This window comes from Antedon bifida, chromosome 2 (genome assembly GCF_963402885.1).
Source record: "Antedon bifida chromosome 2, ecAntBifi1.1, whole genome shotgun sequence".
Taxonomy (NCBI): domain Eukaryota; kingdom Metazoa; phylum Echinodermata; class Crinoidea; order Comatulida; family Antedonidae; genus Antedon; species Antedon bifida.
This window is the reverse complement of record NC_136227.1, coordinates 15,027,118-15,044,123: the sequence shown is the minus strand read 5'-3', so window position 1 is coordinate 15,044,123 and position 17,006 is coordinate 15,027,118. Positions and strand designations below refer to the sequence as shown.

The window sequence follows — 17,006 nt, the reverse complement described above, 5'->3', positions numbered from 1 at the left end:
AGCTCAGGTACAGGCATAAATTTTAAATATAATATTTGGTCAATTGTACATAAATCAAATATTTGTAACAGAAATCAAGACGAAAAAATATGAATTTCCCTTAATATGGTCAAATACAAAATTTGGCAAAATTCTTCCATAAAAACCAGGAAGACTTTTTTTCAGTAGTTAGGTAGTTAACCTAGTGTAATAACATGTCTGGTGACTCCCTAGACGGTGAAAAAAGATGGTGGATATACGGTGGATATACGGTGGATAATTTTTGCTATAGCATGAAAATAAAAATCTGAAGTTGAATAAAAATACCAGAAATGTAATTTTCAAGTTATATTACCTATATTTAGTCATCTGATAACATTTTTTACCACACCGTTTATTTTTCATAGCTTTTTAAAATGACTCTCTATTTACAAAACTTGTGTACAAAAGAATAGAGATTTTACTGTGTAATTTGAACTATCCCCCCACTGATAAGAAAGTGCTTATTTTCAACAAGCTCGTGTAACACAAATAAAATCTCAAAAAATATGAAACATATAGATCGATAATTATTGGAATGTATGATCAATAGAAATTGTTTGCCCGCACCTGGCCTTTAAAGTAAAAAAAAAACTCATTACATTTGAAATTGTGTGGGATACAAGTTTGTTATTGATAGTAATATAACAGTAATCCCTGCTTTTCTGCCTGTGTTAATTGACTGTTTATGGTGAATCTTCAACAAATGTTTATCAGTTTGTAATTAATCAACTTTTTTTTTTCGTTACATTTTTCATTATGATATTTATTTACCTTTTAGATTAATGATTTACTTGCTCGTTGTAAGATAACTGACAGAAAACTGTTTCTTGAGTACTTGCACGACATCGGTGAGATCCTGTTCTACCCAGATGACAAGATCCTCAAAGAAAAAATTGTTATAGATTTGATGGGAGTAGTTGACAAGTTTAAAACAATCATCACAGTTATAGATCCCAGCATACAGGTTAGCAAACTTTACTTCTTTGAGTGGTGTCAATCATTGGTGAATATCAGACGTAAACATTGTGGTAATTTTTTTCAGTGTGATGAGTTTAGCTATAAAAATGTAATATCTGCCACACAGGTTTCAATGGTTTAAGGGAAGACCCAACAAAGTGTCCCCTTAATAGAGGTTATCCATGGTGTTAATCTGCCTCTCATTCATTTCACAAGTAAGTTTTAATAAGGTTTAAGGGAAAACCCAGCAAAGTGTCCCCTTAATAGAGGTTATCCATGGTGTTAATCTGCCTCTCATTCATTTCACAAGTAAGTTTCAATAAGGTTTAAGGGAAGACTCAACAAAGTGTCCCCTTAATAGAGGTTAGCCATGGTGTTAATCTGCCTCTCATTCATTTCACAAGTAAGTTTCAATAAGGTTTAAGAGAAGACTCAACAAAGTGTCTCCTTAATAGAGGTTAGCCATAGTGTTAATCTGCCTCTCATTCATTTCACAACTAAGTTTCAATAAGGTTTAAGAGAAGACTCAACAAAGTGTCCCCTTAATAGAGGTTAGCCATGGTGTTAATCTACCTCTCATTCATTTCACAAGTAAGTTTCAATAAGGTTTAAGAGAAGACTCAACAAAGTGTCCCCTTAATAGAGGTTAGCCATAGTGTTAATCTGCCTCTCATTCATTTCACAAGTAAGTTTCAATAAAGTTTAAGGAAAGACCCAACAAAGTGTCCCCTTAATAGAGGTTAGCTATGGTGTTAATCTGCCTCTCATTCATTTCACAAGTAAGTTTCAATAAGGTTTAAGAGAAGACCCAACAAAGTGTCCCCTTAATAGAGGTTAGCCGTGGTGTTAATCTGCCTCTCATTCATTTCACAAGTAAGTTTCAATAAGGTTTAAGAGAAGACTCAACAAAGTGTCTCCTTAATAGAGGTTAGCCATAGTGTTAATCTGCCTCTCATTCATTTCACAAGTAAGTTTCAATAAGGTTTAAGAGAAGACTCAACAAAGTGTCTCCTTAATAGAGGTTAGCCATAGTGTTAATCTGCCTCTCATTCATTTCACAAGTAAGTTTCAATAAGGTTTAAGGAAAGACCCAACAAAGTGTCTCCTTAATAGAGGTTAGCTGTGGTGTTAATCTGCCTCTCATTCATTTCACAAGTAAGTTTCAATAAGGTTTAAGAGAAGACCCAACAAAGTGTCCCCTTAATAGAGGTTAGCCGTGGTGTTAATCTGCCTCTCATTCATTTCACAAGTAAGCTTCAATAAGGTTTTCTTAAAAGAGAGGTTGTACTGACAAGAAGAATAATAATTACTTTGTTGCACTTTTGTGCTTTTATGTTTTTTAGCCATCTCTGAAACAGCTTTGGAGAAATTTAAATGGGGGCAAACTAGATGAAAGACTGTTGCAGCATATTTGGAAGGATGAGTCAGATGAGATGATTATCTTCTTTGTGTCTCTCATGCAAACCTTTGGGTTAATGTGTGAAAAAAGGAGTAAAGAGGTATTTACATTTTATTTAAAATTTTAGTTCAATTAATTGTTCATATATTCTATCTAGGACTCATTTTCCATTTTTGTTTCTATAGAATGTTGGACGAATGTTCTATGTTCTTTCTCGCCTAAAGCCCCAACGTGATGATACAAAGGCTGTTAAATATGAAGAGAAGCGTGCTATTTCTCTCTTTCATGACTTTGATGGCTACCTTCCAGATGATCTCTTCCAACGTGTTGCAACTAAATTTATTGAGGAATTTCAAATGGAAGATGTTGAGCCTACATTGTCTTATGAGCATGTTAAACTGAATGTTGATGGCCATCATCTTGTGCTTCTAAATGTTGCTACTATTAACAACCGTCGTTTGTTCCAGGTAAAATAATAATAAATAGTTTTATTTAATTCTACTCAAAAGTCTATTATTTCGACCAAAAGACAATGAGGTAAAAAAACAATAATGACAAATAATGGACAACGGCAGAATCCAATGAAGATGAAAATCTTGTGGCGTGATAGAAAAGCTAATAATATGGACTTTTAGATTTGAGTAAAAATGTTCAAAGGATTGATTTGTTTTTTTGTAATTGCAGACAACAATTGTCAGAACGACAATCATGAACACAGAATCAGGAAGCAGCTCTCCTGAAGATGATGATCCACAACCTAGCATCTGTAAGAAGGTAAGCCAGTGTCAAACATTCTACACTTTATTTAGAATTACCTCCAACTTATGTTGCTTTTACATCTTTCACAAGCATAATTCTATTTACACAATTAGCCATTAGAAATACTGATATATGCCTGTTAATTTGTTCCTTTTTAATTGTTATTGCATTACTGTTACAACTTTATTTTAAAAAAAATATTTTTCAGGTGCTTAGTTTCCTTCAAAAAGAATTACACTTTTTGAGTGAGAAGAATGCACATGGTGTTAAAGTAAAGATGTACATCCCTTGTGTGTGTGCTTCAAAAGGTGAACCTACTCATATGCATGTTGTACGCAAATTTGACAAAGATGTGTTGCCATGTGGAAGCAGAGGAATGGAAGTGAAACGTTACCGTAATCTGTTTGGAGACAATGTCCTATCAAAGGGTAAATTATTATTTGTGTTTTTAAGTTTAAGATCACATGAAGCCTAGGTAGGATGTTGACGAAAAATGAATAATGTTGCAATCCATGTTATTTTTCTCTCTGACAAAACTGTAATACTTACCAATATTTGTTCCTTTCCAAAATTTCAGATATACGTGTCCTATTATATGCCCTAATAATAGTTTTAAAAATGCTGGTTTCAACTGATTGATGTATTTTTGGGCAAATTTCATTTCTCTATTTGTTACTATGCCTTGAGACCCTTGTTGAAAATGTATGTATCCAGTTGTGTCTGTACACATTAGAAGCTAAATAAAATCAAAAGATTTACAGTAAGCATTTTTTATGATTTTCAATTCATAGTGAAAGCTTAAATATTCTGTTAATCTTTTTTTTCCAGAGGAGTCCATTGAAGACAGGTATGTGAATAACATTGGTAAGTATGACTTTCACAGACACAGACTTATTTCGTATCATAATATACATTGTTTGCACCTTAGTACAGCTATTAGAAGAAGACTTGATTGAACCTTATTTTTGCATTATTATTTTTTTATTATTGCTTATTATTACATTAATTTGTCTGTTTACCTTTTCAGACACATCCATGTGAAAATAATTTAAAAAAATAGAATAAACATTTTTTTTAATCATAGACTGTGTGGATGACCTTACTATTGAAAGTGTATCTACAGAGATGGATCTTTCCTGTAGACGATTTGGTGTTCGTTTGGGGCTTACATGGTCTACAGTGAATAATATTTTTTATAATGAAAAGCAGGCAGATAAAGCTACAGCAAGGATGCTGAAACGTTGGAGAAGCAGCATTGGTAGTGACCTTAATCAGCAACAAGTATTATGCACTGCACTAAGACAACATGGTCGTAATGATATTGCTAAGCAGTTTGAGAAATACATTAAGGATGAACTGCCACAAATTATCAAACATTCAGGTATATTGCATTCATATGTATAGCCTGAATGCTGGCATCATTACTTTTTCATCATTTTCAGAAATCATGAATAATTCATGAAGTTGATTATGCCATTAATTAATTCTAAAGCATTGACATATACTAATGGTTTTTGCAAGCTAGCTGTTATTCTGAATGGTATAGACTTCAGTCTATGAAAGCTTGAAGCCCTATGTTTGAAACATATCAACATCATTGGTGGGTTTTTTTTCAATAGTTTAGAGAGATTATTTAATCATTTATGCTATATTTAGTTATCTTGTAATTCTTTATCATAGAAAATAATTAGTAATTAGGCTCATGGATTATTATGATTTAAAAAAATTATTTTTGACTGGCATTATAATAGAATGTTTACTAATGATTTATTTTTTTTTATAAAACAAAATGCTTTTTTATGATATAATTGAATACATTTTATTATTTTTATCAAAGCATTCTCTTTCTCTCATTATTTTACAGTTTGTATTGATGATCAAGATCTGCTATTCATCTGTGACAATTTAGGGCAAAATTGGAGAAGATTAGCAGTGCGACTTGGACTCAAATGGGAAAACATTAGTAAAAGTACAGGCGAAAACAAACATGTAGAAGATGCCATGATGGAAGTTTTGGTGCAATGGAAAAATAGCTGGCAACATGCAGAAGCACATCAACTACCTACAGTGATCAAGGCTTTAAAACAACAAGGACGTGTTGATTTAGCTGATAGTCTGTGTAAAAGAAAGGAATACAAAGATGATGTCAGTTTTGAAGTTCCAATGTTTACAGACCAATCAGGACAAGGTGGGTAATGCTTACTATTCTTTATATGTTTTTATATTTAAACATGATTTTTTTTAGAATTTTAGAGCTAAAGCTAATTTTGTTTTTAAGTAAGATTGTTATTTGTTTATTATTAATTATATATTCCAGGAATGTTACTTAATTTCAGCACCTCAATATTTATAGAAAAACAACCAAAATGTGTTTTATATAATAAATTAAAATTTTACAGGATGCTTAACAGACTTGGACTTCCTGATAATTTCTGAGAAGACGACAGATTGGAATAACTTCTGTAGGAATCTTGGTATTGCTGATGTTGAGCTATCACAAACTGAGAGGAGGTTTTCAGCGGAGACTGTAGAAGCAACTATGGAATCACTGGTACAATGGCGATGTAAGCAAGGAAGAGATGTGAACCAACGAGAGGAAGTAATAAAAGCCTTAAGAGCAGTTGAGAGAATGGATATTGTAGAATTACTAAAGAAATCAGGACAAGGTGGGTATCTTTATTTAACATTTTTACAGAAAATACATTTTATGCAGTCTCAAAAAGATTTTTTAAGAATTTAATTTTGCTAATTATACTAAATTTATTTCATAATATTGGAAACTTGCTTTTCTTCAACCATGTAGATTTCTCGGAAGATAATTTTAAACAGTTGATTGCAGACTTTTCACAATGGTTTGATGATCGTGGTCTCCTTAACAGACTACAAGTTCTATGCATAGAAATAGTAGATGACATTCAAGAGTTGAAAAGGGTTACCAGTACAATAAAACTGTTAGCTCTTTTAACTGCATATGAACAATTGAGTCAAACAAATCTTTCTGTCCTGTATGATGCAATAAAAGTAACGGAACAATTTGGCTTTCAGTCGGTCATTAAAGAAAAGCTTCCTGCTTTCAAAAATATCAAGAAGCGTAAGGTAGCATCATTTTCACCACGCACAAGAGAGATCTTTAATCTTGGAAAAAGTCTTAGTGATTCAGAGATAAAAACTCTTGATGGACGATACAACTTCCCCGTCTTTAAGGAGTATACAGACAGCTGGAGTTTGATTTTGGACTTTGAAACCCGTGGGTTGCTGAATGAGGCCAAAATAGAAGAGGTTAAAGAGGTGTTAAAAAGATGAAATGGAGGAGACGTTTAAATTTCACCATTTCAACAAGAGGAAGTAATAAAAGCCTTGAGAGCAGTTGAGAGAATGGATATTGTAGACTTACTAGAAACAGTCTAAAGTGTCTATTGAGAACAGTAGACCGTAACTCAGTTCAACAAATAAACAATTTGTATTAACATAATAGGAGATACATAGTTAATAAAGGAATAAAATGTTTTTAAAAGTTCAAGATCTTTAAACTATGTTTTAATAGAGCAAAGTAATAGAACATAGGTCATGTACCTGATATGAGATGTCAGGTAAGTGAATGACAAAATATTTTTATATTTGTATTATTTTTGTATCTGGTGATACCACCAGAATCACCACCCGAATGGGGATAAATTGCCATCCAACTTTTCTAGACCAGAATTTTCCGTAGATTACGAATGTGGAAGGTAATCGATCATGATAGGAAGCGTTTTTGAGATAAAAGGTGTCAAAGTAAAAAAAAAATATCAAATCTGATTGCAAATGTGCTATGGCATTATTAAATGTCGTAAAATTATTACCGATAATATTTAGATAGATAATATTACAACAAGAGTACCTATAACACAAATTATATCTATATTTTTTAAATTTATACTAACAAATATCTTTTTTTAATATTATAATAATAATAATAATAATAATATATCAAAAAATTATTAAATAATATTTATCGCATAATATACAATCTACGATAATTTCATTAATTGATATAAAAAAATGTATTAAATAAATAACATCATTTGAATAAAAGAACAAATCACACATCTACACATAATCAAACATCGTATAGGCCTACTCTATCTCTAACAATTTTTTCAATCTTCTAAAGCCGAAGTATAGTCGTTATCTCGGAACCGTTCTATGGTTACCACCAGGTAGGCTTACTTCATCAAAGCTTCTATGAATGGATGTACTGGTTGGGAGCAGAAAAACTAGTAGACCATACCCAGTACCGTTTTGATTACGATCAATCGGGGAAATTACCTCACGACTAAATTCACAAATGCATGATATAAATTACAAATTTACAGGCATATTTCTATTCCTCATAATTGATAAATTACAAAGATTATTGGTACTATAATGCTTCAATAATATAAACAATTGGGATTATAAACCACATGTTTTAAAATAAGATAATTCAACTGTACCAAAAACATGATCAGCTGCTGTCTAGTGTGTGTGTGACTGATCAACAGGCTTCTGAAAACCTAAACAGAATTGTCCTTTTCCCCCATTTATCACTAAAATGAAATATATTTTTACTGGCCATACGGATGCCTCCAATCAGTCAGTCACATCCAATATTAGCGTGACATGGCTTGACTCATGTTTTCTAGGAAAAATAAATTATATTATGATGAACTGTGCAATAAGTAATTGACTGTTGACTTTCTGTAACTGGGTCTTTTGTATATATATTGTCAATGTCTGAGTCTTTTGTGCTTTGGTGGCTATGGCTAGTGTTAGTGGCTTACCTAAAATTTCACATGAGAAATATGTGTAAACCCACTGTATATTATTTCATTGGTATAGCTTTTTTTAAATCTTTTTTATTATTGACCTGACAAAAGACGTTTGAAACTTTAAAAATTTACATTTATTGGTAGAGTTGCTTCATAAATACATATTTCATATTCTATTTAGTCTAGGACCTGGGTCAGATTTGTATGCATTTAATTTAGGAGAGAATATCTCAACTGTTATAGGATAATTTGACCCCAACGAACAACATGGAATGTGTGCCAAATTCGCTATCCGGGACGAACATGCCCAAAATCGGGGTCAAAGGTTAAAAATGTGTGGTTCTTATATCTCGACAACCACTTGTCGTACAGATATGCTTTTGGTGTCAAATTGTTCAGAATATACATATTTATATTCGGTCTAACACAACTTTTAGCGAAAAAATGACCGAAAATGCTTTTACTGACCTTTGACCCAAGGTGACCAAAAAACACATTTTCGGGTTAAATTATTCTTTAAAATGCCAATGGACAAACTGTATGGTATCAAATGAAAGCATACACAATATGCTACTCATTGCTACCCAACTTGTATTGAAAATGTTTAATTATGAAGCTAATTGTATGGAAAATGTGCATATTTTATTATTTTTTTACTAAAATGAGTATATTAAATAGTGTAAATTTATTTTGGTTTATTTATAATATTAAATAATTCAAGTGTTCCTTAGGTGTCAAATTGTTCAGAATATACATATTTATATTCGGTCTAACACAACTTTTAGCGAAAAAATGACCAGAAATGCTTTTACTGACCTTTGACCCAAAAATGACCAAAAAACACATTTTCGGGTTAAATTATTCTTTAAAATGCCAATGGACAAACTGTATGGTATCAAATGAAAGCATACACAATATGCTACCCATTGCTACCCAACTTGTATTGAAAATGTTTATTATAATTTTAATAAATGATATACAATATTATTAACTTTTTTGTATTCTATTTTTGTTTATTTTCTTTTAAATCTGAACGCGACCAATAGGGTAAAAAAGAATTTTATAGAAAAACAACACAACATTGAAATCTGAAAATCCTAAATGCATGGGACATAAAAATCACAAATCATATTCCTGAGAATTAGTTTTATTTACTAAAAGTATATTGTTAGTTTTACATGATTTGTTTATAATAAAATTGAATATTAGGATAATTTCATATTCATAAAGTTTACTCATGCATGAAAGCAAAATCAAAGATGAAAGAGCTCCATAAAGACTCTGAATTGTTATTGTTTGTATACGATGGTACAAATATATAAACAATTGAAAATTCTATTACTGTAATCTGAAACAGCAAAATTACATGACTCTTTCTTTCTGTGTCATCCATCTTCATTTGTCTTTGAACCATACAGTAGACCATTTTGTAGCGTTTGAGACTAAAGGTTATAGCCTAACTGGACCATGATACAGCAAACCAAAAAGCTATATCAACTGCAGGAGTTGTTGCAACTTGCACAAACTTGTTAATGATGGTAGTCGTTCCTTGATTTACAGGCTCCTCTTCAACACGTCTACCATTCTGGTGCTCACTAGCTATTGGTTTATGTGTAGCACATTGTTCATCTGAGCTCTTCTTTTGAGATATTTCATCCCCATCTTTCTTTAGTTCAATGTTGACTATTGTATTTCCCTCACTTCTACCACCACTATTACAGTTCAGGTTACCATTTTCATGAACTTGTGTTCTAGAATTGTTATTTAGATTTTCTCGTTCTTCAATTTTATTGATCTTTTTATCAGTATCATACACATCTCTCTTGTTTTGATCATCAAATTCTTTGCTATCTTTACTGGTAAACTTATCTCTCTTGTCTTCAACTTCTTTGCTATCTTTACTGGTAAACTTATCTCTCTTGTCTTCAACTTCTTTGGTGCCTTTACTGGTAAACTTATCTCTCTTGTCTTCAACTTCTTTGGTACCATTGCTTGAACTAATCACTGACAGGTTACTGTCATGAGGTTCATTATCCAATGATACTGCTGACAGTATACCTTCTGTTAATATGCTATTGTTTTGTTGTGATTGTTCATCATTGCATTCTTGCACATCAGAATCAGCAAACTGGTAAAATAAATTCATAATAAATTGTATCAAGTAAAGAAAGTATTAGATTGGTATAAAAATAGTTAAAAGTTAAAAATTAACTGATTGCCTATTTAATAAGGTGGAACCGAGAACAGGTAATCTCTCAGTAAATAAAATATACCCTATTCAACATTATTAGTTTTATAACGTAGTACATGATGATGATGATGATGTGTTAATTTAACATCATTGAGTTAAGTACATGTAAATGCGATGTGTTAGTGATAAATGAACATACTTCACATGGTAAAGTATGTTGGTGCAGCGAAGATTGAAAATTGGGGTTTTAAGTAAAGGCCTACCTCGTCTGAATCTACTTCATTTAATTGTTCCTCTAACTTGCGTTGATGTAAACGAATTGAATATCCAATCATAGCATACTGTATGACACGTGCTGCCTCATGTCGTCTCTTTACATCTTCTCTCACCTTCCAGCCTCTAAAACCTACAACATATCAATTCTAATTAGTGACTTAGCATCATAGCATACTGTATGACACATGCTGCCTCATGTTGTCTCTTTACATCTTCTCTCACCTTCCAGCCTCTAAAACCTACAACATATCAATTCTAATTAGTGACTAAGCATCATAGCATACTGTACGACACGTGCTGCCTCATGTCGTCTCTTTACATCTTCTCTCACCTTCCAGCCTCTAAAACCTACAACATATCAATTCTAATTAGTGACTTAGCATCATAGCATACTGTATGACACATGCTGCCTCATGTTGTCTCTTTACATCTTCTCTCACCTTCCAGCCTCTAAAACCTACAACATATCAATTCTAATTAGTGACTAAGCATCATAGCATACTGTACGACACGTGCTGCCTCATGTCGTCTCTTTACATCTTCTCTCACCTTCCAGCCTCTAAAACCTACAAAATATCAATTCTAATTAGTGACTCAGCATCATAGCATACTATATGACACGTGCTGCCTCATATTGTCTCTTTACATCTTCCCTCACCTTCCAGCTTCTAAAACCTACAAAATATCAATTCTAATTAGTGACTCAGCATCATAGCATACTATATGACACATACTGCCTCATATTGTCTCTTTACATCTTTTCTCACCTTCCAGCTTCTAAAACCTAAGCATCTTAAAGTACATAAACAAATTTAGTTTAACTAGATGGTACGCTCGCTTCGCTCTCGTACCATCTAGGTCGTGCCCACAGATGGTTCTCGAATACATAATAATTTCAGCGTTAAAAAACTGGCGATTTCAAATGTACGTACCGCAGGACAATAATACATGTCCTTTACAGGAACGAATAAATAGACACTGTGATTTATGTACTCAACTAAAATTAGCACCCTGGGAATTACTTCCGAAAGAGAAACTTTTCACAAAATGAGACAATTGTTTAGGTCAAATTTAAACAAACTTAATTTGTGTTTTATATGTAACATTAGGGTTGAGGTATGGGGAAGAGGAAGGGTGCAAAGTGGAACAATTTTTAAATATATTCTTTATCCATTTAGTAACGAAATATTAATTGTTTTTATGTTTTACAAATAATATACCACTAAACACAGTAAAACATTGCGATGTAATACTTTGTTGAAACTATCACCGTCCTAGTCGATTGAAATAGTAGTACAGTACATGTAACGATACATCACTACGACGTGTATATGTTTATATAATGTAAAACAATTTGTGAAAACCACCTCTATTCGGGGCAAATCATAAATTCGATTTAATCGTCAATAAATATTAAATTATCTAACTCAACTTAATTAGTAGGCCTAATGGTTTTCAATTGTTTCTTAGAGCTAATTCATACTTAAGTTGGTTCCTACCCTACCCACCAAAGTTGTTCTGCGTTTAGGGCATGTGATGCACTGTAGGTCTATCCTCTACTGGCTTTACAACACTACTCATGCCAGTGAGGGAAGGGTGATGATGTGGGTGGTTTAACTGCAATAATAAAGATTTGTACATAAATATACGGCGACTGAAAACGCTAGCTCATTATCCGTTTAAAAAAATCTATATCCAACCTCTGCAACACAGATTGAAAAAAAAATGGATCGAATTTCTGTTATGAGTATACAGTACTTGCCTTTACGACGCCTGATGGAATAGACACTTGTGGAACAAAGATTGGAATGTTCCATTCATCGCAAATCAATACACTTGTATAAACGTATATTAAATCTATCAAAATAGTATTTTTTAAAGAAAATCGGCCTGTCTTCAACATTATGATGCTGTACTCGAGCTGCTCAACCGGTTTTCAGCCATTAAAAACAATTATCGTAGGAGGAGATAGGAAAATGCAAATCATCCTCGTATTATTGTATGCGGGTATTTTTCAAGATGAACATCCATACAATACAATACAATAGGCCATTATTGGACATAATGTGTCATTGGACTCTATAGAAACATATATGTTCTGAACAATTTGACACTAAAAATAATTTCATATGTACAATATTTTCAAAGTTATGCGATTTTATGTAGTGCAAAGTTCAAAGGTCAATAATGTTAGAATCGGCCATTTTTTGCAAAAACATGCCATTAGACTAAATATAAATATGTAGTTTTTGAACAGTTTGAGCCATATTGTGTGTCTCTCAGATTAGTGGTTGCTAAGATATGATAAATCAAGGTCAAAGGTCAATAATGTTAGAATCCGCCATTTTTTTGCAAAAACATGCAATTAGACTGGATATAAATGTGTAGTTTCTGAACAATTTAAGCCCTAATTTGTATATCTCCGATTAGTGGTTGCTGAGATATGAGAATTCAAGGTCAGAGGTCAATAATGTTAGAAATAGCACTTCCATTCATTTTTGGACAAACTTTTTCAATAAAGTGAATATAAAAACATATATTCTAACGATTTTGACACGATAATTAAGTATCTGTGACTAGCGATTTCCAAGATACAGAGTACGTTATTAAAAATGGCGGCCATTTTTAATTATGCAAATTAGGCTACTTCCCGTTGTCGAAAAATGTCCTAACGTTGATAAATGTGTTCAGTAGGGTCTAAAGAACACATTTCATCAAAAAAACCTTTTCTTGCAATTTGTGTGAGAAAAGGGTCATTTTTTAGCTAAATCCCATGGACTATACATGCAGCATGGTTTCATGTTATAGCACAGTTTATCTTTCAATAAAAAGTACAAACTACAGAATACAGATTGTCTTTTTCAACCATAATTGTTTGTCTTGCGAAAAACTATGACAAATTATTGTTTGTATTTTAATTGAAAGACAAACTACGACGCCCCAATATTCAATATCAAAACATTTATTTTATTTATTTTATTTTCAGTGGAATAGCAACACTTACTTGATTCATGAGAGCAAATATACTGATGTTGCCTTCAATAATATCAAGACATGTTTTATTGTCAGTAAAGTCTTCAAATTTCCATGGAATTTCCTCAGATTGACAGTCATCCTAGAATAATATAAACATGGCTGTTTAATCAGCAGTATAATTATGTTTATAAAGGTTCATCATTATCACTGTTAGATAACAAAAGTGAATGATAATTCTCATAAACTTTAATTATTATTGTTATCTTAATTATTTTATATTGTATTATAATTATACTAGTATTTTGATATTTTTTTACGAGATTCGTTTGATATAAACTAAAAGAAGTGCTATATTATTTTTCTTCATTTTTTTTTTTTTTTAATAAAAGAACTTGATATTATCACTCTAATAAAACACTGTTGCACCAACTGTATATTAGCATACTCTATATATAGAAATAAGTTTGTTGGAATACCTGTTCTGCTTTGAGGAAGTTGTGCACAAAATGTTGCTGAAGCTTCTCATTTGCATAATTTATGCATAATTGCTCCAAACTGTTAAATGAAAAACTTTCAAATCCGTAGACATCCAGTAGACCAATGTAAGACTGCCAACTCCTGGCCATGGTACAGCCATTGATGAATCCAACAAGCCAATCAGAAACTCTGAAACATTAAAATATAATTTAGTCAGTCTTCAAAGCTAGGTTTTTTTTTGTGTGAAACCAAAGTGTTGAAAACGTTTGCATGTAAACATTTTCTCCTGTTACATACGAACTACATGTCAAAGAAAGAAATTAGGCAGAAAAAAGTCAGGCCATGACAGAAAGAGAGATTAGGCAGAATAAAAATGAAATTAAATTGACTATGTATTAGAGTTTGCATGTAATGTATGTTTATTTTATTTTTGTGAATGTTTAAAGGTGTATGTATGATTTGCTGTGGGCAATTCACCTTGGTGCAGCCCAGCATGCATATGGGGAAGCAAATAAAAGTTATTGGATATGTACAACATCTTCTGTTGGTTTGTTTTGAATGTATAACATGTCAGTAAAAAGGCAAATACTGTACAAGATCATTTTAAAAGAGTAAGTAGGTTCCTTTCACTACAAAACAAATATTATACTTATAATGTTTGTAAAATACCTGGCATAGAGTAACTTTGCAAGACAATCTCTCCTTGTATGACATTCATCTTTTAAGCAAGGTTTCATAAAGACACTCTTTCTACGCTTGTGAGATGCAGTGATTTGTCGGAATGCTAGACATCTAGTTAAGGCATCAACATCAAGACCAAGTAACTGTGCAGCAGCATTAACAGAGGTGTCAACTCCTGATGAAGCAACATCAATAGTACAACAATATGATATATTGAATAATTAGTAAATTATAAAATCTTTCTTTGGCTGAAAAATTTTATCAACATTTTTTGAAGATGGAGAAGAATATTAATAAGATTATTTAAGATTTTAAAATGACAAAATTATTAATGATATTTTTTTATATATTTTTTGGCCAACCTATCAGAATATTAAGCTATTCCTTATGTCTGTTTTTAGTTATTTCTCATATATTATATTATGGTAGAAATAAAAACAATTTAAAAAATACTAAAAAGATATATAAACTGTTGATAGAATATTTTGAATCATAAATAAACGCCAATTTATTATAAATATAATCTATTAAAACTTAAAGGTACTTTAAGCAAACTATAAATGCTGTATGCAATCTTAAAGGTCGCAACTACTTTAAGCTAAACTATAAATACTGTATGCAATCTTAAAGGTCACAACTACTTTAAGCTAAACTATAAATACTGTATGCAAACTTAAAGGTCGCAACTATTTTAAGCTAAACTATAAATACTGTATGCTATCTTAAAGGTCGCAACTACTTTAAGCTAAACTATAAATACTGTATGCTATCTTAAAGGTCGCAACTACTTTAAGCTAAACTATAAATACTGTATGCAATCTTAAAGGTCGGAACTACTTTAAGCTAAACTATAAATACTGTATGCAATCTTAAAGGTCGCAACTACTTTAAGCTAAACTATAAATACTGTATGCAATCTTAAAGGTCGCAACTACTTTAAGCTAAACTATAAATACTGTATGCAATCTTAAAGATCGCAACTACTTTAAGCTAAACTATAAATACTGTATGCAAACTTAAAGGTCGCAACTACTTTAAGCTAAACTATAAATACTGTATGCAATCTTAAAGGTCGCAACTACTTTAAGCTAAACTATAAATACTGTATGCAATCTTAAAGGTCGCAACTACTTTAAGCTAAACTATAAATACTGTATGCAATCTTAAAGGTCGCAACTACTTTAAGCTAAACTATAAATACTGTATGCAAACTTAAAGGTCGCAACTACTTTAAGCTAAACTATAAATACTGTATGCAAACTTAAAGGTCGCAACTATTTTAAGCTAAACTATAAATACTGTATGCAATCTTAAAGGTCGCAACTACTTTAAGCTAAACTATAAATACTGTATGCCATCTTAAAGGTCGCAACTACTTTAAGCAAAACTATAAATACTGTATGCAATCTTAAAGGTCGCAACTACTTTAAGCTAAACTATAAATACTGTATGCAAACTTAAAGGTCGCAACTACTTTAAGCTAAACTATAAATACTGTATACAATCTTAAAGGTCGCAACTACTTTAAGCTAAACTATAAATACTGTATGCAATCTTAAAGGTCGCAACTACTTTAAGCTAAACTATAAATACTGTATGCAATCTTAAAGGTCGCAACTACTTTAAGCTAAACTATAAATACTGTATGCAATCTTTTTATTGGTATAATACAGAAAATAATTAAACAGCATAACCTTTATATCATTTACCTTGTTTTTCACAATCAATTTCACATGGTCCAGTAACATCATCATCACTAATAAACTCTACATTTCCAAGATGAAGTATACCACTTAGAACCTACAAATAAACACATTTCAAATTCAATTCAATAATTCAAAAATAGAATTATAACATTACTATTAGATTTATGTATAAAAAACACCAAAGTCTATTACTGTAAAACACTTATTTATATACTACCATTTGGTTTTCATTAAAGGCAAACCATAAATTTGTAAAAGTTGTTTTGAATCAATATACTATCATGATTGTAAAAACTAGGTAAAAGTTCACTGATGTTTACTGTCCACATGTGCTGGATTAGTTCAACCAAGGCATCTAAACACATTGCTTTGGTTCAGGTTCTACTAATAATATCACCACTAAGTTTAACCATGTTTTACCAGAGAATTTCACTCTTCCCTGGTAAAACAATGTTTATTAAGTAACCAGTTCTAATTAAGTAAAAGTTTCTTACTTTAAATAATTCTTGTTGCTTTGACATGCTAAGTCCAACATTAGACATTGCTTACTTACTAATTAAGTAAAAGCTTCTTACTTTAAATAATCCTTGTTGCTGTGACCTGCTAAGTCCAACATTAGACATTGCTAGCTTTGTTACTATAAAATCTTGTTTATTCTTTTGATTACATGCATCTTCTGAACGGTTTAGTGACACATAGTTTAAGTTGTCTGAACTCAATACATTTCCTAGTAACCAGTTCCTCATTTCCCTTTCATTTGCGCCAAACAGCAT

At 31.6% G+C, this 17,006-nt stretch overlaps 3 protein-coding genes across 3 annotated transcripts; 1 reads left to right on the top strand and 2 right to left on the bottom strand.

The window, feature by feature from the left end:
* The first annotated feature begins 4,299 nt into the window (after positions 1-4,299).
* Positions 4,300-8,698, top strand: LOC144835139 (uncharacterized). The gene is made up of 4 exons (XM_078690193.1): positions 4,300-4,517; positions 5,001-5,324; positions 5,536-5,802; positions 5,940-8,698. Exons 1-4 carry the CDS (start codon positions 4,367-4,369, stop codon positions 6,437-6,439), a joined length of 1,242 nt encoding a protein of 413 aa, XP_078546319.1. The 5' UTR covers positions 4,300-4,366; the 3' UTR covers positions 6,440-8,698.
* A 268-nt stretch (positions 8,699-8,966) lies between these two features.
* On the bottom strand, positions 8,967-10,808 carry LOC144835476 (uncharacterized). The gene is made up of 3 exons (XM_078690560.1): positions 10,787-10,808; positions 10,381-10,523; positions 8,967-10,054 (listed from the first exon to the last, which is right to left on the bottom strand). Exons 1-3 carry the CDS (start codon positions 10,806-10,808, stop codon positions 9,383-9,385), a joined length of 837 nt encoding a protein of 278 aa, XP_078546686.1. The 3' UTR covers positions 8,967-9,382.
* Positions 10,809-13,190: 2,382 nt separating this feature from the next.
* On the bottom strand, positions 13,191-17,006 carry LOC144835475 (unconventional myosin-XIX-like). Its single transcript, XM_078690559.1, has 6 exons — positions 16,809-17,006; positions 16,237-16,327; positions 14,516-14,702; positions 13,846-14,035; positions 13,398-13,508; positions 13,191-13,211 (listed from the first exon to the last, which is right to left on the bottom strand). The coding sequence occupies exons 1-6, from the start codon at positions 17,004-17,006 to the stop codon at positions 13,191-13,193; spliced, it is 798 nt and encodes a 265-aa protein (XP_078546685.1).